The sequence below is a fragment of the Lutjanus erythropterus genome, chromosome 2 (genome assembly GCF_056507025.1).
Source record: "Lutjanus erythropterus isolate fLutEry1 chromosome 2, fLutEry1.hap2, whole genome shotgun sequence".
NCBI classification, from domain to species: domain Eukaryota; kingdom Metazoa; phylum Chordata; class Actinopteri; order Lutjaniformes; family Lutjanidae; genus Lutjanus; species Lutjanus erythropterus.
In genome coordinates, this window is record NC_139318.1 from 47206772 (window position 1) to 47234634 (window position 27863).

General features: G+C 40.1%; 2 protein-coding genes across 8 annotated transcripts in view; both read right to left on the minus strand.

Moving 5' to 3' along the window:
• Positions 1 to 27863, minus strand: part of LOC146332351 (NACHT, LRR and PYD domains-containing protein 14-like) — a 60908-nt gene that overhangs the window by 31144 nt on the left and 1901 nt on the right. For 2 of the 5 annotated variants that reach the window (XM_084741800.1, XM_084741809.1), the window contains 10 exons: positions 26936 to 27055; positions 26470 to 26589; positions 26139 to 26374; positions 23169 to 24960; positions 22516 to 22689; positions 22060 to 22233; positions 21310 to 21486; positions 20032 to 20205; positions 18914 to 19090; positions 18026 to 18199 (listed from right to left, as the gene is read on the minus strand). In XM_084741800.1, the coding sequence (XP_084597926.1) occupies positions 18026 to 18199; positions 18914 to 19090; positions 20032 to 20205; positions 21310 to 21486; positions 22060 to 22233; positions 22516 to 22689; positions 23169 to 24960; positions 26139 to 26374; positions 26470 to 26589; positions 26936 to 27055 (3318 nt within the window). Of the gene's footprint in view, positions 1 to 14919; positions 16269 to 17445; positions 17620 to 18025; positions 18200 to 18913; positions 19091 to 20031; positions 20206 to 21309; positions 21487 to 22059; positions 22234 to 22515; positions 22690 to 23168; positions 24961 to 26138; positions 26375 to 26469; positions 26590 to 26935; positions 27056 to 27863 lie in introns of those variants that run through there. The other 3 variants (XM_084741828.1, XM_084741836.1, XM_084741820.1) reach the window with 3 other exon arrangements.
• LOC146332352 (protein NLRC3-like) lies at positions 240 to 13892 on the minus strand. Of its 3 annotated transcripts, none has more exons than XM_084741941.1 (7): positions 13202 to 13343; positions 12354 to 12473; positions 10948 to 11183; positions 5014 to 6805; positions 2087 to 2260; positions 1196 to 1369; positions 240 to 459 (listed from the first exon to the last, which is right to left on the minus strand). In XM_084741941.1, the coding sequence occupies exons 1-7, from the start codon at positions 13330 to 13332 to the stop codon at positions 240 to 242; spliced, it is 2847 nt and encodes a 948-aa protein (XP_084598067.1). In that variant the 5' UTR covers positions 13333 to 13343. The 3 variants fall into 3 exon arrangements, with proteins under 3 accessions (XP_084598067.1, XP_084598051.1, XP_084598059.1); XM_084741925.1 differs by lacking the exon at positions 240 to 459 and adding an exon at positions 13828 to 13892 and having other exon boundaries at positions 1180 to 1369; positions 13202 to 13346; XM_084741933.1 differs by lacking the exons at positions 240 to 459; positions 1196 to 1369; positions 2087 to 2260 and adding an exon at positions 13828 to 13892 and having other exon boundaries at positions 5010 to 6805; positions 13202 to 13346.

The following is a 27863-nucleotide window of genomic DNA, read 5'->3' on the forward strand; positions in this document are numbered from 1 at the left end:
GAAATGTGAATATTAACAAAAGGAAATTTGTTAATTTAATATATATAAATAAAGTTCCAAAACAGACCATAGACTATACAGTCTACAGCGTGGACTCCCCAGAAACAAATAAAAACCTACACAAACTGATTTAAAGTATGACTCAAAATCCAAAAGTTTCCAAAGATGTCAAATATGTCAAGATATATTTTGGGGAAAAGTCAACAAATGATTCACATGAAATTTACAACATTTTCATGTCACATCATATTAATCTCAGCACAGAAGTAAAAAATGGTGTCTGACCTCAGAGTCTCCAGTCTACAGCGTGGACTCTGCAGAAAATCACACAGCAGCTTCACTCCTGAATCCTGCAGCTTGTTGTTGCTCAGGTCCAGCTCTCTCAGATGGGAGGGGTTGGACTTCAGAGCTGAGACCAGAGAAGCACAGCTGATCTCTGACAAACTGCAGCAGCTCAATCTGAATAAAGAATGAAATATGTAGCTTTAGAGGACAATGTTCCTGCTTGGGATTTTTCAATGTTTTATTTATTTGGAATTTATTTTATAATCTGCTGTTATGATGTACTAACTATCATTGTTGTTAATATAATAATTGTTATGATATTGTACTGATATTTGAATAAATGTATTTAATGTACTTAATGCCCTTATTTTCTAACGATTCTCTAATATGCTAAATATGCTATGTTTCCCATGATAAGAGATAACCTGAGGTCTCGAGAGAGGGGCATGTCTGCTACTGTACAGTTGTTCTCTGTTCAATGCTGATGCTTTTTGTGGAAGTTTAAACTGCACTTTGACCTAATGCTGAGCTTTGTTTACATACAGATGCTGGTGTGACCCTTGTCACTGGTGTGCATGTGATGCATATGCGCGCTGTCTATCATGACTCTTACCTATAGCCTGTTACTTTGTTAGCCAAAACATAATGTTAGGTGACAAAAATACTCATCTACACTCCACCTGTTTACCCAGAAAGTGAGACTACACGTCCAAGATGAAATAACTGGTAGTTCGTCTTTAACACCAACACCATCACTATGACATCATTTGATGCAGGCAGAACTCAGCTTTCTTGAACAATCTAGCATGAACTGAGGAATGTATTATGTATTTGTTAATATTTAGCTAAGCGTACTGTCAAAACAGTTATCCCTTTCATTTCAGCACAGAAATACTAAATGGTATCTGACCTCAGAGTCTTCAGTCTGCAGTCTGGACTCTCTACAAGATCACACAGCAGTTTCACTCCTGAATCCTGCAGGTCGTTGTTTCTCAGCTCCAGCTCTCTCAGATGGGAGGGATTGGACTTCAGAGCTGAGACCAGAGAAGCACAGCTGATCTCTGACAGGCCGCAGTGACTCAATCTGAACAGAGAATAAATGATTTAACATGTTCCTGCATAAAATCAGTCAGTGTCTAATAATCTGTTCAGAAAGTGTTTGATGTGGATAAAAAAAAATCTATTTATGATCCGATCAGATGAATCAAATCTGATTAGATTTGACAAAAACAGAACAAACAGATCAGGGGATAACAGACAGGATCATCATTGGTTAAATGAAATGCCTGTTATTTTGTGTCTAGAGTGAAGGAACTACAAATCTAATTTCATTGTACAACCCTGGGTTGTTTGATTCCTTGGTAATATCGTGTAAAAAAATTAAATAAGCCTAGTTACATTGCAGTATCAGGATCTGTGGGCCCTTTGAAATCTAAGAAGTCTTTATAGTTATTTTTAAAAAGGGACCTGTGTCCCACTCAGTCATAATTTAAAGGTCCATTTTGCTAGTCATAGTACAGAGGAAAATAAGACAAAATTCTTCAAAAGGAATACTTTTATAAAGACACATAAGACTGAAATAACATTTGTTTTATATTACATAATTCTGTTACCTTTCAAATGTTCAATTAACTGTACAAATTTCATTGGGGATGTGACGAAGAATTCAAGATACACTGCTTTTCTCGTTAGATAAAGTTAAATAGAAGTTGCCAGCCATGACCTAATCATGTGCAATTAATGAATTAATTCAGACAAGCTGAGGAGACAAGACAAAGATAATAAAAATACATGAACTGACCTCAGACTCTCCAGTTTACACTTTGCACTCTCCAGTCCAGCCGTCACCAGCTTCATTCTTGAATCATTCAGTTCATTTTTACTGAGGTCCAGTTCTCTCAGATTGGATGGGTTGGACTTAAAAGCTGAGAGCACAACTTCACAGTGAATATCTGAGAGTCGACAACCAGAAAGTCTGTGAATACAGAAAACATTTAAAATATAGACACAAGAAATAAGCAGCTGTTAGTTCCAATAAATCACAAATATCATAAGTTTATGTGTCTATATAAAAAGAACAATTAACAGACATAGAAACATAGGCAGACACTGTACACACTGTAAAAAAAAAACTGTTGTGATAAAAAACATGACTGTCAAAACATTTTTAGCACAAACTTCAAATTTTAAGCTTCCTTCAGCTAAATTTAAGTTAGAAGATAATAGAAGATACTTTGAAATAAAACTTTTATAGTGTAGAAGTTATATATGTATGTTATATATGCATGTGTGTAAAATGTATATCTTGGAGTGGTTATTCTGGTATACCACAAAGATTTTCTATATCCCTTACTAGTCTCACGATACATCAGTGTCATGGGAAAGCACTAGTGGACACTGGTGCCACTTAACACTTGCATGAGTCTGTGGAATAAAATCGAATGCCCCAGTGAGTTCCATCTATCAAGTCGAGGTGGCCCGGTGTATCTCCCTAATGGCCAACATGAAAATCCTACTGGCTTTAATATGTTGGAGTTCATCATGCAAGATAACAGTTGTTCTGTACCGGCTGCAGTGCTAGATGCAGAGGTGCTGGTGCCTCCATTAGTTCTTGGTTTAGATTTCATGAGTATAAGTGGTGACCTGGTCAATGTCCTTCTAGTCTGTCCTGCGCCCTGATGAAAATTGGGGTGTTCTTAGTGTTTTCACTGCTTTGTATGTGCTTTCTTAGTAGCTACATTACTGTTTTTGTCCGCATTTAGTGATGATTTGGTTGAGTTTGTCACACCACAGAAAAACTTGAATGATATAAACCACTAAGTATCCAAAATTAGATCTCAAAATCATGAAAATATTAGCTGTCACTGCTCTGAAACTGCTCACTGTCTCAGTGTCAAACACCACTATGACCTGAAAACAATCTGAAAAATGGATGCTCCATTGAGCAGCTTTGTTGGACATGTCCAGACATGTTTGAGACAGCAGAGCCAGAGGACGGTGACAGGATGGAATTTCTTTTCTCCTGTGTCATCTTGTTGGAACTGAAGTGAGCTGAAGTGAACTGCCGGGCTGATTTCGACTGATTTCAGGAGGGTGAGGGAAGGAAGACGTGGTGCCGTCTGTGTGTCAGTTCGTGGGGCTTACATGGTGTTGGGTGACCATGGCTCCGGCACGTCACTGAGCCATGTTTCAGGTCTGCCCAAAAAATCCGGAACACACAAATCGTGAATCAGTTTTCTGACATATAGTTTTTGGAAAACTGTCAGTGTCATGGCTGTTTTCCTTTTTGTCCCCCTCCTGTGTCTCCTTTGTGTGTGTGTGTGTGTGTGTGTGTGTGTGTGTGTGTGTGTGTGGTGGGTGTGGCTCTCCTCTCCTTCACACCAGCCTGATTGCCAGCACACCTGACACTCATCAGCTTATCAGTCCACCGGTACTTCAGCCCTGGCCTCTCATCCCCTCACTGCCAGATCATTGTTTCAGTCTGTTCTGTATTTAGTTCTCTAGGCCACCACAGTATTGAATACACTGATTACGAACTAATGCTCGTTTTTATGCACTTCAAGATCTTCACCTACATTCCTACCAGCCTGTCTGACTCTTTGACTCTCTGCCAGCCATGCACATTGCTTCGTGCTTTAAGCTCCTGCCTCCATTTCCTGCTCGGCTCAGTGCAACCATCATCATTCTCCACTAACCCTCTGCCATCATCAGCCAGAGCCCTCCCTCACCTTAACAGTTTTTATTCCTCACCTGTTGCAATAAAGCCCAGCATTGGTTATCTGCCCACTGACTCTGTGCTCTGCATTTGGGTTTATTCATTCAATGTCACAAAAACAGACCAGACTTTAATATTATCTATTGTTTGGACTCAAATTTTGTATCTGCTGTGTTCACTAACTTAGATCTCAACAGTGGTTATTGGCAGGTGGAAATGGTTTCAGTTTCAGGTTATGCCTTTTGCCTTGAAGGGAACACACGCTTACTCTTCTTGTTGTCATTTTTCCATTTTCACAATTCAGTTTAACTGAATATATAAGTTCCTTGAGCTGACTGGATGGTTATTCAGAATATATGTTGTGCTGGGTGTGTGGCATGACTCCTAAACAAGCTTACTAAATAGACATGTTTGCCATTTTTCTTGTCTGATTAAGGACAGTTTAAGCAGTATGAAACCTAGTTTGTGTGAAATGCCAGGTTACTTGTAACAGGACAGATTTTAGTGCTATTTGTGCAAGAGTTTTGCTTGCCTAACAATAGTGTCTGCAAACTTTATTTTGTTTGTTTACATAAAAATGCCCTTTTTATACAAATTTCCTTAATATCGAAGAGGAATTACTTTATTATTGAAGAGCCATTTGTTGATCACTTGTGGCCTTTAGTGGCTGGCTAAGAAGAGTGAGGAGTCAGCAGTCAGTGGCAGTATAAAGCATAGTCAAACAAGGTTTTTCAAAACTTGTGAATCATAGAGGTCCCTGAGGATACAGTCAAGAATCTGCACAAAAACTGTGAGGCTGACTGGTCAAGTGGTATATGAGATGATCTGTAAATCACTCAAATGTACACATGCAACTGATTGCATGCATAATCCCCTCCAGGCTTACGCCTGGTGGACATAATATATGTCAGGAGGGTATGAAGATATGAAAAAATAGATACTGAGCAAGCCCAAACTTTAGTGCTGATGGCCTGAGGTTGACATCACTCTATGATGTTCATATCTGGACTTACACAGCATTTCTGCAGTTCCTCACAGCTGGTATCAGTCTCTGTCGTCCCTCCTCTGTTGTGTTGTACTTATTCAAGTCCAGCTCATCCAGAACCTCCTCTGACATCTGCAGCATGTAGGCCAGAGCTGAGCAGTGGATGGGAGAGAGTTCCTTCTTTGATCTGTTCTCTGATTTCAGGTACTCTTGGATCTCTTGATATACTGAGAGGTCATTCATCTCCACAAGACAATGGAAGATATTGATGGTTCTGTCAGGAGAGATATCAAAGCTATTCTTCCTCTTCAGGTTGTTGGTGGCTCTGTTGGTGGTTTCTGGACTGTTGTCTGTCTGACCCAGCAGGCCTCCTAAGAGTCTCTGGTTGGACTCCAGAGAGAGGCCATGAAGGAAGCGGACAAAAAGGTCAAGGTGGCCATTTTTACTGCACAGTGATATGTCCATGGCTCTGCTCAGGAAGTCATCTGGGGACAAGAATCTGCACTTTTTTCCAAAGAAACCCTCCAGTACCTTTGTCTTTCTGTTGGTGTAACAGTGGAACATGTAGACTGCAGCCAGAAACTCCTGAACACTCAGATGAACAAAGCAGTAGACTGTTTTCTGGAAGATCACACTCTCTCTTTTGAAGATCTCAGTACAAACTCCTGAGTACACCAAGGCCTCTGTGACATCCAGACCACATCGCTCCAGGTCTTCTTGGTAGAACATGATGTTTCCTTTCTCCAGATGTTCAAACGCCAGCCTCCCCAACTTCAGAAGAACTTCCCTGTCAGCCTCCATCAGCTCCTGTGGACTTGTCTCATGTCCCTCATCATACTTCTTCTTCTTCCTCTTTGTCTGAACCATTATGAAGTGTGAGTACAGGTCAGTCAGGGTCTTGGGCAGCTCTCCTCTCTGCTCTGTAGTCATCATGTCCTCCAGAACTGTAGCAGTGATCCAGCAGAAGACTGGGATTCGACACATGATGTGGAGGCTCCTGGATGTCTTGATGTGTGAGATGATTCTGCTGGACAGATCTTCATCACTGGACCTCCTCCTGAAGTACTCCTCCTTCTGGTCATCAGTGAAGCCTCGTACTTCTGTTACCCTGTCAACACATGAAGGAGGAATCTGATTGGCTGCTGCAGGTCGAGAAGTTATCCAGATGAGAGCTGAGGGAAGCAGATTCCACTTGATGAGGTTTGTCAGCAGCACGTTGACTGATGACTTCTGTGTGACATCAGACACAACCTGACTGTTGTTGAAATCCAGTGAAAGTCTGCTTTCATCCAGGCCGTCAAAGATGAACAGAAGTTTACAGACAGCCAGATTCTCTGCTGTGACCTTCTGTAATGTTGGATGGAAAACATGGAGCAGACTGAGAAGACTGTACTGCTCATCTTTGATCAAGTTCAGCTCCCTGAATGAAAGCAGAACCACCAGACTGACATCTTGGTTTTCCAAACCCTCTGCCCAGTCCAGAGTGAACTTCTGCACTGAAAAGGTTTTTCCAACACCAGCGACGCCGTTGGTCAGAACGACTCTGATGTGTCTCTGTTGGTCAGGTAAGGCTTTAAAGATGTTGCAGCACTTGATTGGAGTGTCATGGAGGGTCTCCTTCTTGGACGTTGTCTCCAGCTGTCTCACCTCATGTTGGGTATTAACCTCTTCACTCTGTCCCTCTGTGATGTAGAGCTCAGTGTAGATCTTGTTGAGGCGGGTTCTACTTCCTGTTTCATCAGTTCCTTCAGTCACATGTTCACATCTCCTCCTCAGACTGATCTTATGTTCATCTAAAACCTCCTGCAGACCATCATCCACTGAAAAAGAGAAAAAGGTATGAGACTAAACAGAAAACTTGACCATATGGTAATAACAATATATGAAGAAGTAAAGGTTGTAAAGTCCACCTGAAATCACAAGCACTGTTGTGACGTAGCAAAAACTTATAACTGTAGCTTACAAGTTGAGGGCAGAGGTAGTAATGTGAGAGGACCAATGTAATGTAAGGACAAAAACCCCTAGGCACACAGCCCCTATGCCTATCCTAGCAGGTGGTGGACCCACAAGGCAGCAAACCCATATAGTCTTTTCTGGCTGTCTGGATGAGCCTCATGGATCAACACCTGACAACCAGACATTTGCCTCTGAACTTTCCTCCCAGTTCTGGTTCCAGCAGGGAGCCCTGCTTTCATTGGCTTGCAGCTCCAGGTGTTTTTCACAAGTGAGGACAAAATGGAGCACAAGATAGACTGACTGACTGGAGTGAGGTTAGCAGTAATGCAGGGGTTATACCAGAGATCTGAGCTATAAGGCAAAGCTTTCAATTTACAAGTCAGTCTGTGTTCTGAGAAAATTGATGGATAATGCAAAGACATAAAATCAAATCATGTTAAATAGAAATTATATGGGGTTCAGATTTTCCCTCACAGGACAGTGATACAAAGCAGATGTGTAATGTGGAGCAGAAAAAACAAAATTCTTAAAATGTAATGATAGGCCTATAGCACGCTTCCTTCCACTAGCTCCCCCTGTCGGTCACTTATACCATCAACCCTCCTACCTTTAGTATCAAGTATCATGTGGAGAGCCAGTGATTACCCTGTGGGGCCTTCAATAACTCAAAGACCCTCCCCTACAATGCTGCCCATACAGGTTGTGATTAGTAAAAGACCTTATAGAGAGTCATCAACGTGCACAGCAACCCCCACAAATTTGATATCCATTCCCTGTCTGCCACACACTGCCTTAGTCCCTGTCACTAGGTCTATTAAATTAGCCTTACTAAATGTTAGATCTCATTACAAATCATAAATTGAATTTTATGTTTTTAACAGAAACCTGGTTAGACCTAAATAGCAATGTGACTCTAACTGAGTCATGCCCACCAGGTTATAACTTCTATCAGTCAGTGAGACAGGGAAAGAGAGGGGGCGGAGTCGCCACCATCTATTCAAAACAGCTTAACTGCACAAAGGTGGACCTGGGTACGTTTTTATCTTTCGAGTATCTTGCACTTGTGCTTAAGGCTGATCAAGCAGTACTCATTCTAACAATATACAGGCCTCCAAAACAGCTATCTCTATTTCTCACAGAATTCTCTGATCTGGCTGCTTTTATGGCCAGCAGTTATGACAGAATCATCCTAAATGGAGATTTCAACATTCATATCAACAACAGCACCGATATTAAAGCAATGGAATTCATAAATCTGCTTGACAGCCTTGAACTCACTCAACATGTCACAGAGGCTACACACCAGCATGGCAACATTCTTGATCTGGTTGTGTCAAAAGGGCTAGCCATTGATAATGTTTCAGTGTCTCAAATCCCAATCTCCGATCATTATTGTGTATTCTTTGATAGCACCCTGTTCTTAGCTAGGACCACAGATGAATGCTTGGTTCAGAAACGATTTCTAGATGCTGCAGCAAAAAATGAATTCTCGGAGCTTGTAAGTTCTTATGATCCATGTGCTGTGAACTGCTCTGTAGATGAAATGGTTACTGCTCTCAACAACAACCTGAGTACCGCACTAAACAAAGTCGCACCTGTAAAGGTTAAAAAGCAGTCATACAATAAAACACCGCCATGGATAAACCCCACCATCCATAATCTCAAAAGATCATGCAGGGCAGCGGAAAGAAAGTGGAGAAAAACAAGACTTGAGGTCCATCATATCATCTACAAAGAATGCATGGTAACTTACAATAGCACTGTTCGCACTGCCAGAAGGGCATACTTCTCCAAGATCATCACTGAAAACAAAAATAACTCTAGAACACTCTTCTCCACTATTAACAGACTATTAAATCCGGCACCCAGCACTGACTTCCTAAGCCATGCCTCCACTTCAAAATGTGAGGAATTTGCAAGGTTCTTCAACAATAAAATCTCAGCAATCAGAGCCAGTATTCCTAGAACTCCATCTTACCCTGTCATTCAACCTCAGGAAAATTGGGCAACCATGTGCAACTTCAACAGCATATCAATCACCGACCTCTGTAAGATTGTCACCCAGAGCAAACCATCATCCTGTTGCCTTGACCCAGCCCCCTCCTCACTCCTTAAGAGTGCTTTCAACAGTATGTCAAAGTCTGTTCTCAAAATTATTAACACATCCCTTGAGACTGGAATCTGCCCTGAGGGTTTTAAAACTGCTGTTGTGAAACCTCTTCTGAAAAAGCCTAATCTAGATCCTACTGTGCTGAGCAATTACAGGCCCATATCAAATCTTCCATTCCTAAGCAAGGTTCTAGAAAAAGTTGTTTTCCACCAGATTAATAACTTCCTTAACGAACACAATATTTTAGAGGAATTTCAATCTGGTTTCAGAACTAACCATAGTACAGAAACTGCCCTTACAAAGTTAGTCAGTGACCTGAGACTTAGTGCCGATACCGGCAAGGTCTCAATCCTAGTTCTCCTTGATCTAAGCGCTGCATTTGACACAGTTGACCAGGAAATTCTCATAAACCGCCTTGAGCACTATGTTGGACTCTCTAACTCAGTCTTAAACTGGCTCCGTACATACATTACCGGAAGAAAATTTTTCGTTTGTCTTGGGAACTATTCGTCAGGGAGTTATGACATAACTTCTGGTGTTGCACAAGGAAGCTGCCTTGCCCCTCTGCTGTTCTCCCTATACATGCTGCCTCTCGGTAATATCATCAGGAAATACAATGTTAATTTCCATAACTACGCTGATGACACACAACTGTATATATCCGTAGAGCCAAATGACATAGATGCTGTACGCTCCTTCACTACCTGCCTCTCAGCAATAAATAACTGGATGAGCAATAATTTTCTAAAATTAAATGAGGACAAGACAGAAATTTTATTAGTCGGCCCCTTATCAAAAAGGAAAGACCTGCTGGAAAAAACTGGCCATTTGTCCTCCTGGGTAAAACCAGAAGTAACGAGTCTGGGGGTTATCTTAGACTCTGAACTCAGTTTTACCCCCCACATAAATAAACTGACCAAGGTGGCATTTTTCCACCTTAGAAACATTGCCAAGGTACGGCCATTCCTGAGTCAGCAGGATGCTGTAAAACTAATCCATGCTTTTGTGTCAAGCAGATTGGACTATTGCAACGCACTACTTACAGGTCTTCCAAAAAAGTCCATTGACAGGCTACAACTAATTCAAAATTCGGCTGCTAGATTACTGACCAAAACAAAGAAGAGAGAACATATCACTCCAGTTCTAGCCACATTGCACTGGCTTCCTGTGTCTGCCAGAATTGACTTTAAAGTGTCCCTGCTTGTATACAAAGCTCTCAATGGCCTAGGACCATCCTACATTAGACACTCTCTGCTGTTCTATGTTCCATCAAGACCTCTCAGGTCCTCCACTGCTGGGTTTTTAGACGCCCAAAACTATAACAAAAAGAAAATTGGAGATGCAGCTTTTTTCAGCTATGCTCCCAAACTGTGGAACAGCCTACCCAAACACATCAGAGAGGCAGGCTCTGTTGAGACGTTCAAACGGCAGTTAAAGACACATCTTTTCAACCGAGCCTTCACAGTAGTTTGAAAGTAGTGTTTTGTTTTTGTTTTTCTCCATGTCCAATGGCTTTTTCTAAATTGTCATTTTATACTATCTTTAGTATCATCATTATGTGTATGTTGTATGTATGCATTGCATATGTGTGTGTGTATATATATGTATATATATATGCACATATATTCTTTTTAATCTTCTTTAAATTGTGCTGTTCTTGCTTAATTTTTATTGTATGTATATATATATATTTGTACTTTTTACTACTATTGTTCATAGTCTCTATTATGTGAAGCACTTTGAGCTGCATGCTTTGTATGAAAGGTGCTATATAAATAAAGCTTATTATAATTATTATTATTATTTATAGTGATCTTACATGGCACAAAAAATTATTGAAACAAGAAGAAGTGTTTTCAGACATGAAGACATCAACAGACAGATGATCAGTCTTACTTTGTTCAGTGCTGCTCTGACTGGCTGTCTGTAGTCCAGGTCTTGTTCTGGGTCTTTTTCCACACTGTGGACAGGAGGAGTCTCCTGATGAACCAGACTGGTCCCAGTATGAGGCGATGCACTGTCTGCAGAACCAGTGTCCACAGCTGGTAGAGACTGGATCCTTCAGGACGTCCTGACACAAAGCACAGCAGGACGGCTGTTTCTCCACAGAATCATGACTCCTTGTCCTCTCTCTGTAAAGACAGAACATTATAGGCTCACAAGGTCACGGAGAACAGTAAAAAGACTGTTTGAATTCTACATACACCCTATAATGAAAGTGATTTCTTTTGTCTTATTACACAGTACAACATTTAGTTATTTGTCTGTAGTTTAACATTATATAGTCTTCCATTAAACAGAGCTGAATATGTCCTTAACTGTTTTACTGTCACTTTGGACAGATAAGCTCAAGTTAGTTATGTTTGAACTGATGTTCAGTGTCCTAAAATATGTTGTATGTGTATATGTGTTTTCCAGCATTATTTTAATGTAGATTAAATAAAATGGAGGACTACATGGTTAAAAATGTTCGTGGTTCATGATTTGTTTTAAAGTGGAAGATAAATTGTGCTAAAGCAATAACACCGTATTTGTACTTTACTTTGAAGCAGTAAAGAAGGCTGCTGAAGTGACTTTCTGCTTTAAAGATACTCAAACTGGTAAAGAGGACTGGACTGGTTGTAATCCAGGGCACGGAGCAGGTCAAGGTCATGGAGAAGGGATCTTTTTTAAAATTTTTACAGCCTATTATAATATTTCTCAAACTTTTTACACCATGTACCACCTCAGAAAATACTTACTGTTTTGAGCTATCAGTGGAATATCGTGACATATACCTTACTGAATCTCCAGGTGATGTCACTTCTTAAGACACTATTTTGCTGTTTTAGTAGTCTGTCTGCTGTGGAGTTATGATAAGCTATATATCACAAATATTAACTTGCATGCAAAGGAGACTGGTCTTTTCAATTTGGCTCCAACACTTTAACCCCACTTCAGTCCAGCATCTTATCTTTGCTCTGTGCTACAAAAGATTAGTAGTCGTTATGCACATGATTTACTATTTTATATGCAGTATAGAAATGATGCTGCAGTGATGCAGTGTGTGATTTAAAAGAAGTGTTACCCCAGACCTATTAAAGAAAAAACTATTTCTTACTATTTCTTGTTGATGTGTTTCTGCTGTTACAGTGCAAATAAAAAAAAAAACAAAACAGAAATACCATCAATATTTTGTGGCTACAAAATACAAACTGAGATCTATTTTAGGGTGAAACAGTATCTGAACTCATGTTTTGCATTGTGAATATGAATATTTTCATCTTCCATCATTTCAGTTTACAGTAAAAACAGTCTCTTACTTTGTGTCTGAGGGTCCATGTTCATGCCCAAAGCTTAGAGGTTGCATCATGGACTGGTCACTCTTCAGAGACAGACAGCTGGACACTGGAGACACTGCTGTCTGTCTTTTGGACTGAACTCTGCAAACACCAAGATGTTTTCATTTAGTCCACCTGAATCCTTGATAAATGATATGATGACAAAGCCATTTAGGAAGCTCTAAATACACAAACTCCTGTTACTGTTGATAATTAATAGTTAATTCATTAAATTTAGTCTGATAAATATCAACTTAGCCCAAAGCCTTTTTGATCGATGATCTGATTCTTGAGCAAAATCTGTTACTTTTTATTTCAATAGTCATCTCAAAAAGGCCTCCGACCCTCTGAGTGAAGCTTTTTTTCATCACTTATTGATACTTTTGGTTTCAGTCTGTCTGTACATGAACCTATTCACAGTAGTGGGAACTTGGACATGATTCTGTCCCATGCAACAGAGGAATCTGCCCTGACTGTCTCCTCTGTCTCATCTACAGTTTGTTTTCTGATTAAATCTGAAGCAAAACTATCCTCTCCATGTAACACTGTCAGCAGTGTTTCAATGACATCTTGCCTGGCAACTTTAAATTCACTTAAGGAGCAACTGCCTGGAGTCCTGGCTCCTTCCACAATTGTGCCTGTTGAAAATATTATTAGTGACGTGCATTCAGTGATTTCTACTGTGCTTGATTCCCTTGCACTGCTGTTTACCAGCACTAGACATTCAAAGAGCTGCATAGTGATTGTACATATACAAATGAAAAATCAAAAACAACAACAAAAAGACATGAAAAACAGTTGTATCAATAAGTTAGTATCAATTCTCTTACTTTGTGTCTGAGGGTCCAGGTACATTACGGAAGTATATAGGTTCTTCCATGGACCAGTCACTCTTCAGAGACAGACAGCTGAACACTGGAGACTCTGCTCTGTCCTCCTCTTTTACCACAGGAAAACTCATCTTCTCATCTACAGCTGAGATAAAACAGAAACACTGTGAGGTCAGAACACAAGAATCAGGAAACTAAATGATTCAGCAGTTACTCTCAAGACTGAGAGAACACACACACACACACACACACACACACACACACACACACACACACACACACACACACACACATACACACAGAGACACGCACACACACACACACACACACACACACAGACACACACACACACACAGACACACACACACACACACATACACACACAGACACGCACACACACACACACACACAGACACACACACACACACACACACACACACACACAGACACACACACACACACACACACACAGACACACACACACACACACACACACACACACACACACACACAGTATAATCCACTGGTTGAGTTCATCCTAATCTTTCCTCTTCAGTCTGCAGGGAGAGAAAACTAAATTAGAGACTTTGACAGTAAAATAAGAATAATGTTGTATAAACACTAACTCTGCTTCAGCCGTCAGATTTTCCTCCTTCTGCTCTGCTCTCAAAATGAGTCTGAACACTTTCACTTTCCATTTATTGTGACCCGGATGACATCATCAGAATTACTCCTCCCCCTTCCCTCTCCATTTACAAGAAATCAGCTGACAGTAACTGAAGTCACCGTGAAAACTCTTCAGTCAGTAAATATCTATCAGGACTAAACTGTGAGTACTTTTTCATTGATTTCACACAAAATACATTCAGTGATCACATTTTCAATCATTCATACTCCACCACCTCCACAACACTGCAGATTTGCTGCACAATTCATTAAAATATTATCAAGATAAAATGTGTGACAAAACAGCAAAGGACTGTAGTGCTGCAGAGATGATCTGGCCTAAAAATCTTGTTCTCCAGATGTAAGAAAACATGTTTGTTTGGTACAGATCCCAACAAATGTCACATTATCATGATTTAAACTTTTTTTGTTAGTGAAAATGAAAATTGTGATGCAAAAATCATAATTCCCACTAAATGGGATCACAAATTGCAATCACAATTTCAATCAAAATACAGAAATTGCAACATGACTTCATTTTTTTTACCTTATTGTGCAGCCTCAATGGAAAAGTCTTAGCAGAATATTTACATTAAAATGACATAATAATCATTCCAAACACAGAAGATTACAACTCTTCATTTGGAGAACATTCAATTCAAGTGTTTCTTTTTACCCCCCTGTAATTTTGGCATTTTAATACTGTAATAAACTATTACTGTTGGTTCAATAGACAGAAATAGAGAGGGGAAATAGACTGCAAAAGCTAAATGTGCATAAAAAACTTCTGGAGGATGGCTATCACTGGCTGTCCTAGCTGCTATGGTATTCAGGTGATACGTAGAGTCAAATAGCTGAACATGGAAATAAGCACAAAACTGTACATACACACATGGGCAGAATCAGAGCCCGTTGCATTGATCAGAAGGTAGAGAACTTTAGCTTTGGCAACAAAGCTAAACAGAAAAGTCATGGATGATCTCGCCATGAAACAATGAGATCAGCAGGAAACAGAAGTAGAGTGTTGTTGGAAAAAAGACGGGCCAAAAGTCTTCAGGTCCTACAAAACATTTATTTCTTTAAGTTCAAAAACTCTTTCACAAAAAAATCAAGAAAACACACAGAGTCTGCTAAAATTCAGCGAGAAAGAAATTCACTGTAAGCACAGACAGATACAGCTGGCAACAACCTGAACAGAGACTCTCAGGAGGCTTGTTTTGTATCTGGTGAGGATCCTTCTATTGTGTAGCTTAGCTTTTCAGTAATTTTCCAAGACTTCCTCCTATTTCCCTTCAGAGGGAGTGAAGGAGGGAGGGCTGACTGCTAGAGTACTTCTCTGTGTTTAACCTTGAAGTAAAGAAAGGAATGTTTCAGTTGGTGCACCTGCGGCGACACCTGGACACTGTCTCCAAGAACAAGATACAAACTGATTTCTCAAGGTCTCTGATGATCATTCACTTCTCAATATTTTTCAACTAACAAGATCATACAAGAATACTGTAAAAGTGGAGTCAAGGTTTATAGAGACCGTACACCCGACCTCACACCTGCATATAAGGACAGGACGGGGACACAGGGGGACATGAGGTGATAAAGAACTTATCTAAGTGCAGAATAATGTGTGTACATGAAATTATAGGTATATATGAGTAAATATGGGTTTTAGTCATACATGTAGGACTTGTTTTAATACCAAGTCATTTAGTCATTGTAACATTCATTTAATGGTTATTAGAAAACCTGTAAAACGGAGTGATACATGTAATTCAAAGACTGTTGTACAGTTATTGAAATGTTCTGGTGTTCAGTATGAAGCCAAGATTTAAGACAAGTGAAACAGTTTGGTGGTAAGTCAGAAACCCACAGATCATTATTATATTTATTATTATTATCCACTGACATTGACTGCTTATATCCTTTTTCACATCATCTTTGAAAATGAATTACAAATATACAGTGAAAAGCAACTACAACTTTCCATTATTCCTAAAAGGGGATGTGCAACGGAAAGCAAAACAAATATCAGTTTAAACAGTGTAAATCTACAGTTATGTTGTCATTAACAGAACTAATGTGCAATCGACTAGCTTAAGTTCAGGTATGAGCTGCTTGAGAGCGAGTGAAGGAGTCTCAGTGTGTCTGCAGAGACCGTGAAGAAGGACAGAGCAGCAGTAGAACAGTCCACATTACACTGATGATGATCCAGAGGAACTCTCAGTGATGATGGTGCGCTCCAGTGTTAGCTCCACTCGTGATTCCTCTGTTAGTCACTGCTGGATGAAGCTCTCCTCTTCACTCTGCCTCTACAAGCTGCTGCTGCTTCAGCCTCTCTGGATCATCATGATACAGCTGATCCTCTCAACACCAACTCTGTCTGATCACTGACAGAGATCACTTCCAGCTGATGAGAGAAGAGAAACAACAGAAGTCATAAATCAGTCTTTATAGAGACTAATTAAGTCGTGTTCAGAGCAGAAGTGGAGCAGCCATGTAGAGTAGCTGCTTCCTTTCAGTTCTCATGTTAATGTGTTGAAGTGAACACACTGAGCTCAGAGCTCACAGACCATCAAATCTGTTGACTTTCACTTAAGAACACAGTGGAAATAAACTGTTGAGAGTCACTAAACACATCACTACTGCAGAAACAGAGATATTCACTGCTGACTTTAATGACTGATTTACTGTTAGAGTTCAAAGCTTTTTTTAAAAAAACAGTCTCAGTCACATTTGAATATTTCATCTACTTCTGAGATATTACATGACTTATATGTGAATATTTGGACAAAACAAAGGAGGACACGGAGATATATGTAATGTTAAAGTCCTATGTCAATCCAAAGTCTGAACAGCAAAACATCAGGTGAGGTTACTGAACTGAAGCAGAGGTTCTGGTCTGTATAAAGGCCATACGGTTACTAAATATAATCATCATCCTTTGAAATGAGAGCCAGTGAATTTAGGCTTCAGTCAGACTGATCTAAGAGCTGCAATAAAGATGAACTGATGAATTCTTTATTGTTGAAATCACTGACTGTAGATAAAAATGGACACCATGTCTCCATATCCTCCCGAGTACTACCATCTTGCACTGGTGATGTCATTTATATCCAGTAGTGTGTGCAGTAGTGATCAGGGTTGGAGCCACGGTATCAAGGTCCTGCTCATACAGCTGGCTGACACCTTGGCAAGCAGAGCCCAGCTGTCAATCATCATAAATTTTTCGCAAAGAGGGTTTCTGTCATTATAGGTAGTTCTTCTAACTAGGACGTTTGTTCAAGTGTTGGTTTTTCTCATCAGTTTTGATTTTAATTAGTTATTTGACAGCTGTGTGATACTGCAGCTCCAAATGACATCACCAGAACAAGATGGCAGCGCTCATATCTGAGATATTTTGGCCTCAGTTTTGCACAGTTTGAGGAAGTGGAGCAATGATGTCCATCTTTTATTTATGTCAATGGTATGACAGTTTGATGAATGAAGGCTGTAATCCATCGTTTTCTCTGTAGACATGAACACAACAACTGATGACTTTTTAGTACAATAAAGCCAGCGTGGACTGACTGCAACTCTCTACTGACCTCAGACTCTCCAGTCTACAGTGTGGACTGTTCCTCAGATCACACAGCAGCTTCACTGCTGAATCCTGCAGCCTGTTGTCGCTCAGGTCCAGTTCTCTCAGAAGGGAGGGGTTAGACTTCAGAGCCGAGACCAGAGAAGCACAGCTGATCTCTGACAAACTGCACCAACTCAATCTGATTAAAGAAAAAAGATGTAACTTTTCCATCATGTTGTGCATCCATCACAAATAAAACCCCCTCAAAGGCTGATTTAAGAGTTGACTCAAGATCTAAAAGTTTCCAAAGATGCCAAATATGTCAAGATCAATTTTCAAATTTTCATGTCATGTGATGATGATACCATTTAAGAAGGACAACGTGTTTGGTTTGAATATCTCACTCCATATGGCTTTAGTCAGATTTTGCAAACATAGAGGACATTTTAAGATGAAAAACCTGTTAAAGAGATTCAGAGTAAATGTGTACAATATCTGGTGGGTAAATTGAGCCTTGAAAGCTCTATGCCTGCAGTTTAGTGTGACCTCAACTTTCACATCATCTTTCAAATCTCGGCACAGAAGTACAAAAAGTAGTGTCTGACCTCAGAGTCTCCAGTCTACAGTGTGGACTCTCCAGAAAATCACACAGCAGCTTCACTCCTGAATCCTGCAGCTCATTGTTACTCAGGTCCAGCTCTCTCAGATGGGAGGGGTTGGACTTCAGAGCTGAGGCCAGAGAAGCACAGCTGAACTCTGACAAACTGCAGAAACGCAATCTGAATAAAAATAAATAAATAAATAAATAAAAGATAAGGAATAAAAGGTGACTTAAAAGACTTGAGAAGAAGGTTTAAAATGTAGGAGTTTAAAAAACAGAAATTCCAAACACCAGAAATCAACAGGATGCAGGTTCAAAACTGTAAAATAAAAGAACTGCAAGGGAGCTCTCATACTGATAACATGCTGCTACTTCAATAAAGACATAACCTTACCTCTTGAACTACACAAGCTGATGTGAACAGTAATTGCGTGCTTGGCCAAGACTTTTTTCTGATTGGCCAGACTTCCAGACTATGATAGTATTGGGTTTACTTGTGGCAATTGTTGTAATTAAAGTCATCATCATTTGCCACAGAACTAATCCTTTGATATGGCATCCAATATTTATGTTAAGATTCACAAGATCACAAGGCTATTTTTTTCTTGGTTTGTGGCTGTAACATATTTGGAGGTTTGCCGAACAGACATGCATGGGTTTGGTTATTTAATTTTAAACAATCAATCAACTGTTTGATACAAACAAAATGTCAAAATATAAGCAACGTGGTTCAGACAATAAAACAGCTTAACATGGCTCTGGCACAGTCAAAAGAGTAAACCACTGAAGAAGAAAATAGTCTGAATCAGCATAATATCAGCCATATGTCTGCAGTTTAGTGTCACTTTCACATCACTTTAATCAAACCACAGAAGTAAAAATGGTATCTGACCTTAGAGTCTTCAGTCTGCAGCGTGGATCCTCCAGAAAATCACACAGCAGCTTCACTCCTGAATCCTGGAGCTTGTTGTTGTTACTCAGGTCCAGCTCTGTCAGATGGGAGGGGTTGGACTTCAGAGCTGAGGCCAGAGAACCACAGCTGATCTCTGACAAACTGCAGAAACTCAATCTAAAGAAAGAATGAATGATGTCTGAATGAACTCGAGCAAGTTTTACTACTTGAAATCATTCAGTTTTTAATAATCTGCACAGAGCTTAAGATGGCTGAGAATTTATAAGTTTAGAAAGTAGAAACTCTGAACACCTGAACTCAACAGGATGCAGGTCCAAAAATGTAAAATACTAGAAGAGGTCACTCAGTAGCTTCACCATCTGTTGCCTGTCAGATCCCTACCATAGAGATAGACAGCTGAACATTATGATGTCACGATGAAGCTGACCTGTTGGACCTTTCGGATCTAAAATGTCATCACCTTATAATTTTATTCTGTTAGACATCTGTGTGTAATTTTGTCATGATTAGCATAATCTTTAGTTATGTGCTTAGTAAGGTCACTGTGATGTTGACCTTTGACCACCAAAATTGAATCAATTCATCCTTGACTTCAGGTGAACATTTGTACCATGTTTGAAGAAGTTCCCACAAGGCATTCTTGAGGTACCACATTCACAAAAATGGGATGATCTGAAAACATAAAGCTTGCAGCCATAAAAACATAAATGTTTATAAGGTTTTTCAAACTTTCTGAATCATAGAGGTCCATCAGCACACAGTCATGGATGTGCACCAAAAATTAGGCTGATCAGTTTAGTAGTATTCAAGATTAGTTCTGGACAAGATGCAGGTAGGTTCATCATACACACACACACTTAGTGATCACATGATCATGGGTAAAATAATCATAAACAGTGAAAGACTCCATGACTCCACTGACTCCATCTTTACAAACGCATGTTGTGCAGCCTAACACCCACATAGACTGAGTGAAGATACAAGTCAAGATCCAGAAGTTTACAAAGATGCCAAAAATATCTGATTTTTTGAGCGTTCACATCATACTAATCTCATCACAGAAGTAAAGATAAGAAAAGAAAAAAATGCTGTCTGACCTTAGAGTCTTCAAACTGCAGTGTGGACTCTCCAGAAATTCACACAGCAGCTTCACTCCTGAATCCTGCAGCTCGTTGTTACTCAGCTCCAGCTCTCTCAGATGGGAGGGGTTGGACTTCAGAGCTGAGGCCAGAGAAGAACAGCTGATCTCTGACAAACTGCAGCGATTCAATCTGAATGAAGAAAAAAAGATGTAACTAATCAAATGTGTTTAGGTTTTCAATGTGTAGTTCAACATTACTATGTCCCAGTCAATGAGCTTTTCACAGTTTTGTGACTGTACAGTTCTATTGTTTATCAGTTTAGTATGGAAAACAATGCAGACTGGAGTCTCTGTGACAAACAAATCTCTGAAATGTCTGTCACTGTGCTGCATTATTAAAAACTATGATGAACTGTCCAGCCGGCAGTGTTGTGCATGAATGCACTAAAAGAGCAGCATTAATTGAAATGCTCATACTTTTGGTGAATGGTGGACTGAATTAATCAGTTTGCAATTAATAAATATGAACATGAGCATTGTTCATTCCTGAGAGAGGGAAGTTTTATTTCAACTGAAATATTAATTTAAAAAAACAAACAAACCAAAATAAATGCAGAGATGAACACGAACTAGTTCATTTTTGGGACTGTGAACTGAGTTCAAAATTTAATAATGTGAACTAAGAACATGAACGAGTTCATTTCCATCTCTATGAACTTCCTTTTGAGCTTGTTCTTTTTCTATGTGAACTTAATCAACACTGATAGGTGTCTTTCCATGTCTCTCTCTCCCCCTTCACCTCCTTTGTATATGTCTGCTGTAGTGTAAAATATTCTCAAATTGTTGTAAATTGTCACTCATAAGTTATCCTGGCCATTCAAATTAACTAACAACTATACACATACATATAAATAGCAACCTCTTCCCAACATGCTCCTGTGGTATCGACATTTAAAATCTGATGCCTGCAGTGTGCAACAGGCTTGAGACACGTTGCTTTCAGTGCCTTTGAGCCTTTATTTGTGAAAACACATCAAAATGAGCAGAAACCAGAGAAATATCATTACTTCAGAAATTAAATTTTATCATTTGAAAAGAAATAGTTTTTAAACAGATCATCTCTATACAGATGTGGCCATTTACCAAAAATGCAGACTAAGTGTAGGACAGAAAATATGAAAATATGAATAGAGATAGAGATATGTAGACATAAATGATGTACAAACATAAATTATGTTCTATTGTTATTTAATTTATAAAACCTAAAATAGTTAAAGAGGGTCAACAAACTGACCTCAGAGTCTCCAGTCCACAGCGTGGACTCTGCAGAAAGTCACACAGCAGCTTCACTCCTGAATCCTGCAGCTTGTTGTTTTCACTCAGCTCCAGCTCTCTCAGATGGGAGGGGTTGGACTTCAGAGCTGCAGCCAGAGAAGCACAGCTGATCTCTGACAAACTGCAGTCCCACAGTCTGAATAAAGAATAAAAAAATGTAACTTGTAAGTAAGTTTATTTGCCTAAAATCATGAAGTAATAGCCATATGTGGTGAAGCATGCACCTGAAGGTTGTCATCATTTACCACCACTAAGGTGCCCTTGACGAAGACCCTTTACCCCAACCGCTCTGGTGGAGTTGGTTGTAATTTTCAGCTTCAGTGGACAGGAAGTGACACTTAACTCGTTTGTGCAGTGTCCAAATCACATTATAATTCAGAGCTGTAATAACTGGTTGCACACCAGCAACATGGGCCCGTTCATTGCTGCTTGCAGCTTTGAAGTTATTCATTGTATTTCTATATGACATTTATACATTTATTGGAAAAAATGATGGGGAATATGCAATGAAATCATTGAAATGAATCAAGTGTTAAAGAGGTTCAGAGTGAATAATCTGGTGTAGATTTTTCTTTTTATATGAAAGTTTTAAATTTGTAGCTCAGCATTGCAATGCCACAGTCAAAACACAGGGAGAACAACCAAAGAAGAAAATAGACTAAAGAAAATCATATTAATCTCAGCACAGAAGTAAAACATGGTGTCTGACCTCAGAGTCTCCAGTCTACAGTTTGGACTCTCCAGTCCAACACACAGCAGCTTCACTCCTGAAGGCTGCAGCTCGTTGAAGCTCAGGTCCAGCTCTCTCAGAAGGGAGGTGTTGGACTTTAGAGCTGAGGCCAGAGAAGCACAGCTGATCTCTGACAAACTGCAGTGCCTCAATCTGAATAAAGTTTAAATGATAAAATATCAGTCATAATGCAGTCAGATAATATATTATATATAATACAGTCAGTATATGCAGCACATTGCTGGATAAATCCAGTTTCATTACCACCATCAATCCAATTTGAGTACAAACTAAATTCAGAGCGAAACTCTTAAGACTGACAAGCTTTAAAAAACAGTTGCTGTGATTTCTGCTGAGACAAACCCAGAAAACAAGTGAACTGAAGTAAATTCTGTTGTGGTTTTAAATTACACAGAGCAAAACACATGAACTGACCTCAGGGTCTCCAGTTTACAGTTTGGACTCTTCAGTCCAGCACTCAGAAACTTCACTTCTGGATCCTGCAGCTCATTTCCACTCAGGTCCAGCTCTCTCAGAAGGGACGGGTTGGACTTCAGAGCTGAGGCCACAACTTCATAGTGAGTCTCTGAGAGCCCACAGTGAGAAAGTCTGAGATGACAAAGAATATAAAACTTATGTTAAATAAAAACATTAAGATGAGCGGCTGTATCTTAAGGGGTCAGTTGGCCAGCCTGAGCCGGTCACTCATTGATCACAAGGTTTAAAGCCTCAGCTCTTCCTGTTCATATGTCAAAGTGTTGTTGAGTGAACTGCAAATGGCTACTTTCAATAAAAATGTCTGCCAAATGATTGTAATGTAATTATGTGTGCTATTTTGATAACCGGGTGCTGTGATTTGTGTTTGTTAAGAGAACAGCACTAAATTTGAGACAACAAAGACATTTGTAGTTTAACACGTGATTATCTCAATGACCAGGATTAATTCTAATTTAAGGGTTAGGGTTATCATAACATTTATCATGTGTAAGGTTTATACTGTGCATATGTGTAAAGTGTGTCTTTATTCCAACAGTCATGGACCCAGCATTATTTTGCATTTTAATGTTGATAATCAGTTATGGACTTACACAGCCTTTCTGCAGTTCCTCACAGCTGGTATCAGTCTTAGCTGTCCTTCCACTGTTGTCTTGTACTTATTCAGGTCAAACTCATCCAGAACCTCCTCTGACATCTGCAGCATGTAGGCCAGAGCTGAGCAGTGGATCGCAGAGAGTTCCTTCTTTGAACTGTTCTCTGATTTCAGGAACTCTTGGATCTCCTGATGTACTGAGAGGTCATTCAGCTCCATCAGACAATGGAAGATGTTGATGCTTCTGTCAGGAGAGGTACTGGTCGTCTTCTCCTTAAGGTTTTTGATGGGTTTCTCAGTGGCAATGACCACTCTCGATTCCAGCAGATCTACTAAGAGTCTCTGGTTGGACTCCAGAGCGAGGCCGTGAAGGAAGCGAACAAACAGGTCAAGGTGGCCATTTTTACTGCACAATGATCTGTCCATGGCTCTGCTCAGGAATTCATCTGGGGACACGAATCTGCATTCTTTTCCTAAGAAAGCCTCCAGTACCTTTGTGTTTCTGTTGTTGTAACAGTGGAACATGTAGACTGCAGCCAGAAACTCCTGAACGCTCAGATGAACAAAGCAGTAGACTGTTTTCTGGAAGATCACACTCTCTCTTTTGAAGATCTCTGTACAAACTCCTGAGTACACCAAGGCCTCTATGACATCCAGACCACATCGCTCCAGGTCTTCTTGGTAGAACATGATGTTTCCTTTCTCCAGATGTTCAAATGCCAGCCTCCCAAGCTTCAGAAGAACATTCCTGTTGGCATAAATATGGTTCCATAGCTTAAAATGATGTCTGTCATCATACTTCTTCTTCTTCTTCTTTGTCTGAACCATTATGAAGTGTGAGTACAGGTCAGTCAGGGTCTTGGGCAGCTCTCCTCTCTGCTCTGTAGTCAACATGTCCTCCAGAACTGTAGCAGTGATCCAGCAGAAGACTGGGATTCGACACATGATGTGGAGGCTCCTGGATGTCTTGATGTGTGAGATGATTCTGCTGGACAGATCTTCATCACTGAACCTCCTCCTGAAGTACTCCTCCTTCTGGTCATCAGTGAAGCCTCGTACTTCTGTTACCCTGTCAACACATGAAGGAGGGATCTGATTGGCTGCTGCAGGTCGAGAAGTTATCCAGATGAGAGCTGAGGGAAGCAGATTCCCCTTGATGAGGTTTGTCAGCAGCACGTTGACTGATGACTTCTGTGTGACATCAGACACAACCTGACTGTTGTTGAAATCCAGTGAAAGTCTGCTTTCATCCAGGCCGTCAAAGATGAACAGAAGTTTACAGACAGCCAGCTTCTCTGCTGTGACCTTCTGTAATGTTGGATGGAAAACATGGAGCAGACTGAGAAGACTGTACTGCTCATCTTTGATCAAGTTCAGCTCCCTGAATGAAAGCAGAACCACCAGACTGACATCTTGGTTTTCCAAACCCTCTGCCCAGTCCAGAGTGAACTTCTGCACTGAGAAGGTTTTTCCAACACCAGCGACGCCGTTGGTCAGAACGACTCTGATGTGTCTCTGTTGGTCAGGTAAGACTTTAAAGATGTCCTGACACTTGATTGGAGTCTCATGGAGGGTCTCCATCTTGGACGTTGTCTCCAGCTGTCTCACCTCATGTTGGGTATTAACCTCTTCACTCTGTCCCTCTGTGATGTAGAGCGCAGTGTAGATCCTGTTGAGGAGGGTTCCACTTCCTGTTTCATCAGTTCCTTCATGTCCTTCAGTCACATGTTCACATCTCCTTCTCAGACTGACCTTATGTTCACCTAAAACCTTCTGCAGACCTTCATTCACTTAAAAAGAGGGAAAAAAGTAGTAGTAGTTAGGAGAAGTAGTGAAGAACATCTAAACTGACCAATGTTGCAAGGAAGTTACAAAGATTTTGAATGGGTTGAGTCTGATAATCCAATTACTTATCTACTGCAGCCTCTAAACTGATGTTATCAGTGGATTTTACTTCAGAGTATGTTTCATGTTTGCTTGTTGGTTAAACAAGTCAGTCTGCAGGACAAGGCTTGTGTTTGTAATTTCAAGATTTTTGTGGGGTGATTTCTGTCATTTTATTTTGCTAATTTAATGCTCTGCTGCTGCTCAGTGGCACAACCTCATCCAGCAGCACAGCACACACCTCCACCTGCTCAGCAGGATGAAGAGTGCACTGAGGAGGAAAGGCAGGAAAACAGTGTGAAGACCCATGATAATTTTGACATCTAATGCAGTGAATTCAGGATTTCTTTTGTCCAAACCAAAGTTGGTGATTGTTGGAACAGTGCAAAGATAAACAAATATGGTTTTGGTGAGTTATAGACTGTTTGTCTGAGGCAATTAAGGCTTGTCTGAGTTTGGCAAGGAGAAAAACTTGGTACAAGTTTACCAAAAAATGGTACAAGTTTTACATATTTCCTTGTTCCAGGCGTTGCTTGTGGTGAAGAAGGAGCTGAGCCCCAAGACAAAGTTTATGACATACCAGCTGATCTATAACCCAACCCTCACCTATGATCAGGATGTTTGGGTAGTGACCAAAAGAATGAGGTTGCAGATACAAGTGGGCTCAACCTTGGAGACGGGGTGAGGAGCTCAGACATCAAGACAGAGCTAATAGTAGAAAATGCTGCTCTTTCACTTCCAAAAAAAAAAAAAACAGTTGTGTTGATCCCTGTCTCAAATCAGGATGCCTTTGGGGCACCTTTACTTGGATACTGCAAAGACAGGGGGTGCTATCATAAAAGCAAACTATGTTAAATTAAAATTTGTTTGGGTTCAAATTAATTTCTCAAAAGAAAACATGGGTCACTGACACTGAGTAGATATGTATGTTGAAGCTAGAAAAACATTAAATTTGGGTTTCTTAAAATGTAATGATATTTATATTGATCTTAAATGGCCGTTCTGTATGGCACAACAAATGCATTAAAACAACAAGAAGTGTTTTCAGACACAAAGACATCAACAGACAGATGATCAGTCTTACTTTGTTCAGTGCTGCTCTGACTGTCTATCTGTAGTCCAGGTCTTGCTCTGGATCTTTTTCCACACTGAGGACAGGAGGAGTCTCCTGATGAACCAGACTGGTCCCAGTATGAGGTGATGCACTGTCTGCAGAACCAGTGTCCACAGCTGGTAGAGACTGGATCCTTCAGGATGTTCTGACACCGTGCACAGCGGGACGGCTGCTCCTCCACAGAAAAATGACTCCTCTTCCTCTTTCTGTGAAGATATTTCTTTATAACTAAACTGATTTGCTGATTGACACTGGCATGGCACATGGCACTAATCATATGAGTCAGTATCAGTTCTCTTACTTTGTGTGTGATGGTTCAGGTTCATTACTGAAGAATGGAGGTGTCTCTTTGGACCAGTCACTCCTCATAGACAGACAGCTGGACACTGGAGACTCTGCTCTCTGTCTGTTGGACTGAACTCTGTAAAACACCAACATGTCTCCATTTACATCACATGAATCCTTGATAAAATCTCTGAACCATGTAAGAAGCTCTAAATACACAAACTGCTGCTACTGTTGATAATTAAGAGGTTGAAAAGTATCACATGTATCTTGGATGAGATTTCAGCTTTTCAAGGTGACTGAGTTGTCACAGATAGAAAGTAAGTGATTTCTCTTTGTATCATAAAAGTTTAGAGTTTTTATTTTCATTAGCTATTGCATTTTTGTAGAAATCTTAATACAAAAATAAACAACAAAAAATGTCTTTGGCAGTGGTACATGAATAAAGAGTCATTTAAATAAGTTAGTGGAAGTTCTCTTACTTTGTGTCTGATGGTTCAGGTTCATTACTGAAGAATGGAGGTGTCTCTTTGGACCAGTCACTCTTCAGAGACAGACAGGTGGACACTGGAGACTCTGCTCTCTGTCTGCTGGACTGGACTCTGAAAACACAAAGATGTTTCCTTTTATATCATGTGCATCCTTGATTAATTCTCTGAAGCCATTTAGGAAACTCTAAATACACAAACTGCTGCTAATGTAGATAATTAGGAGGTTGAAAAGTTTGTAGGCGTCCCCTTGGATTGGATGACAGCATAAGTGTCAAACACTGGGGACGCTGCAGACATGTCCCCATCACTTATATAATTTGTTAAAAAGACATCTTGCACCTGGCACAGTCTGACTCTCTGTCCTTGCTCTCCATGTTTCCTGTTTTATTTTGAAGCTCTTGCCTCTTCCTCTCTTGCAGCCTCCTGTTTGATTCTGTGTGTTAGAATTATTTGTCTACATTCAGAGGCTTTGCTCTTCAATGCTTTCAAAACACACATGATGTTTGAGCATTAAATAAGAATGAAGCTATTGGACTGATAAAGTTAATATCAGTGCCTGTCATTTCTCACACAGTCAACTGTCAAATGACATACACACAATCCAAATGCTCTCGAAAAGAGAAAAGGTCCAATCTACATTTGACTATTTTCTGCCTCCTTTTTGTGTCTGCAGGTTCTACATAATTGAACAGTTGCCAATTTTTCAGATGTCATCATCAGGGCCAGTGTAAAAACTGAAATGGAGGTTCTCTGTTGTTTTGCTACAGAAATACCATCAGTATTTTGTGGCTGTAAAACACAGACTGAGATCTATCTTGGTTTGACAGTATTTTCAAAACTACAATCATTTTGCAGCAAGTAACTTCATCATGCAGCGTATCATCTTCCATCTGGTCAGTTTATAGTCTCGTATTGTGAT

What these genes read in the sequence shown, in the direction of transcription:
- LOC146332352 (XM_084741941.1), bottom strand. Translation starts at nt 13,332, where the DNA reads ATGAGTTTTCCTGTGGTAAAAGAGGAGGACAGAGCAGAGTCTCCAGTG. An exon ending in TGTAAACTGGAGAGTCTGAG is followed by an intron (nt 1,370 to 2,086) that starts GTCAGTTCATGT and finishes TTCTCTGTTCAG; the next exon opens with ATTGAGTCACTGCGGCCTGT. An exon ending in TGCAGACTGAAGACTCTGAG is followed by an intron (nt 460 to 1,195) that starts GTCAGATACCAT and finishes TTCTTTATTCAG; the next exon opens with ATTGAGCTGCTGCAGTTTGT.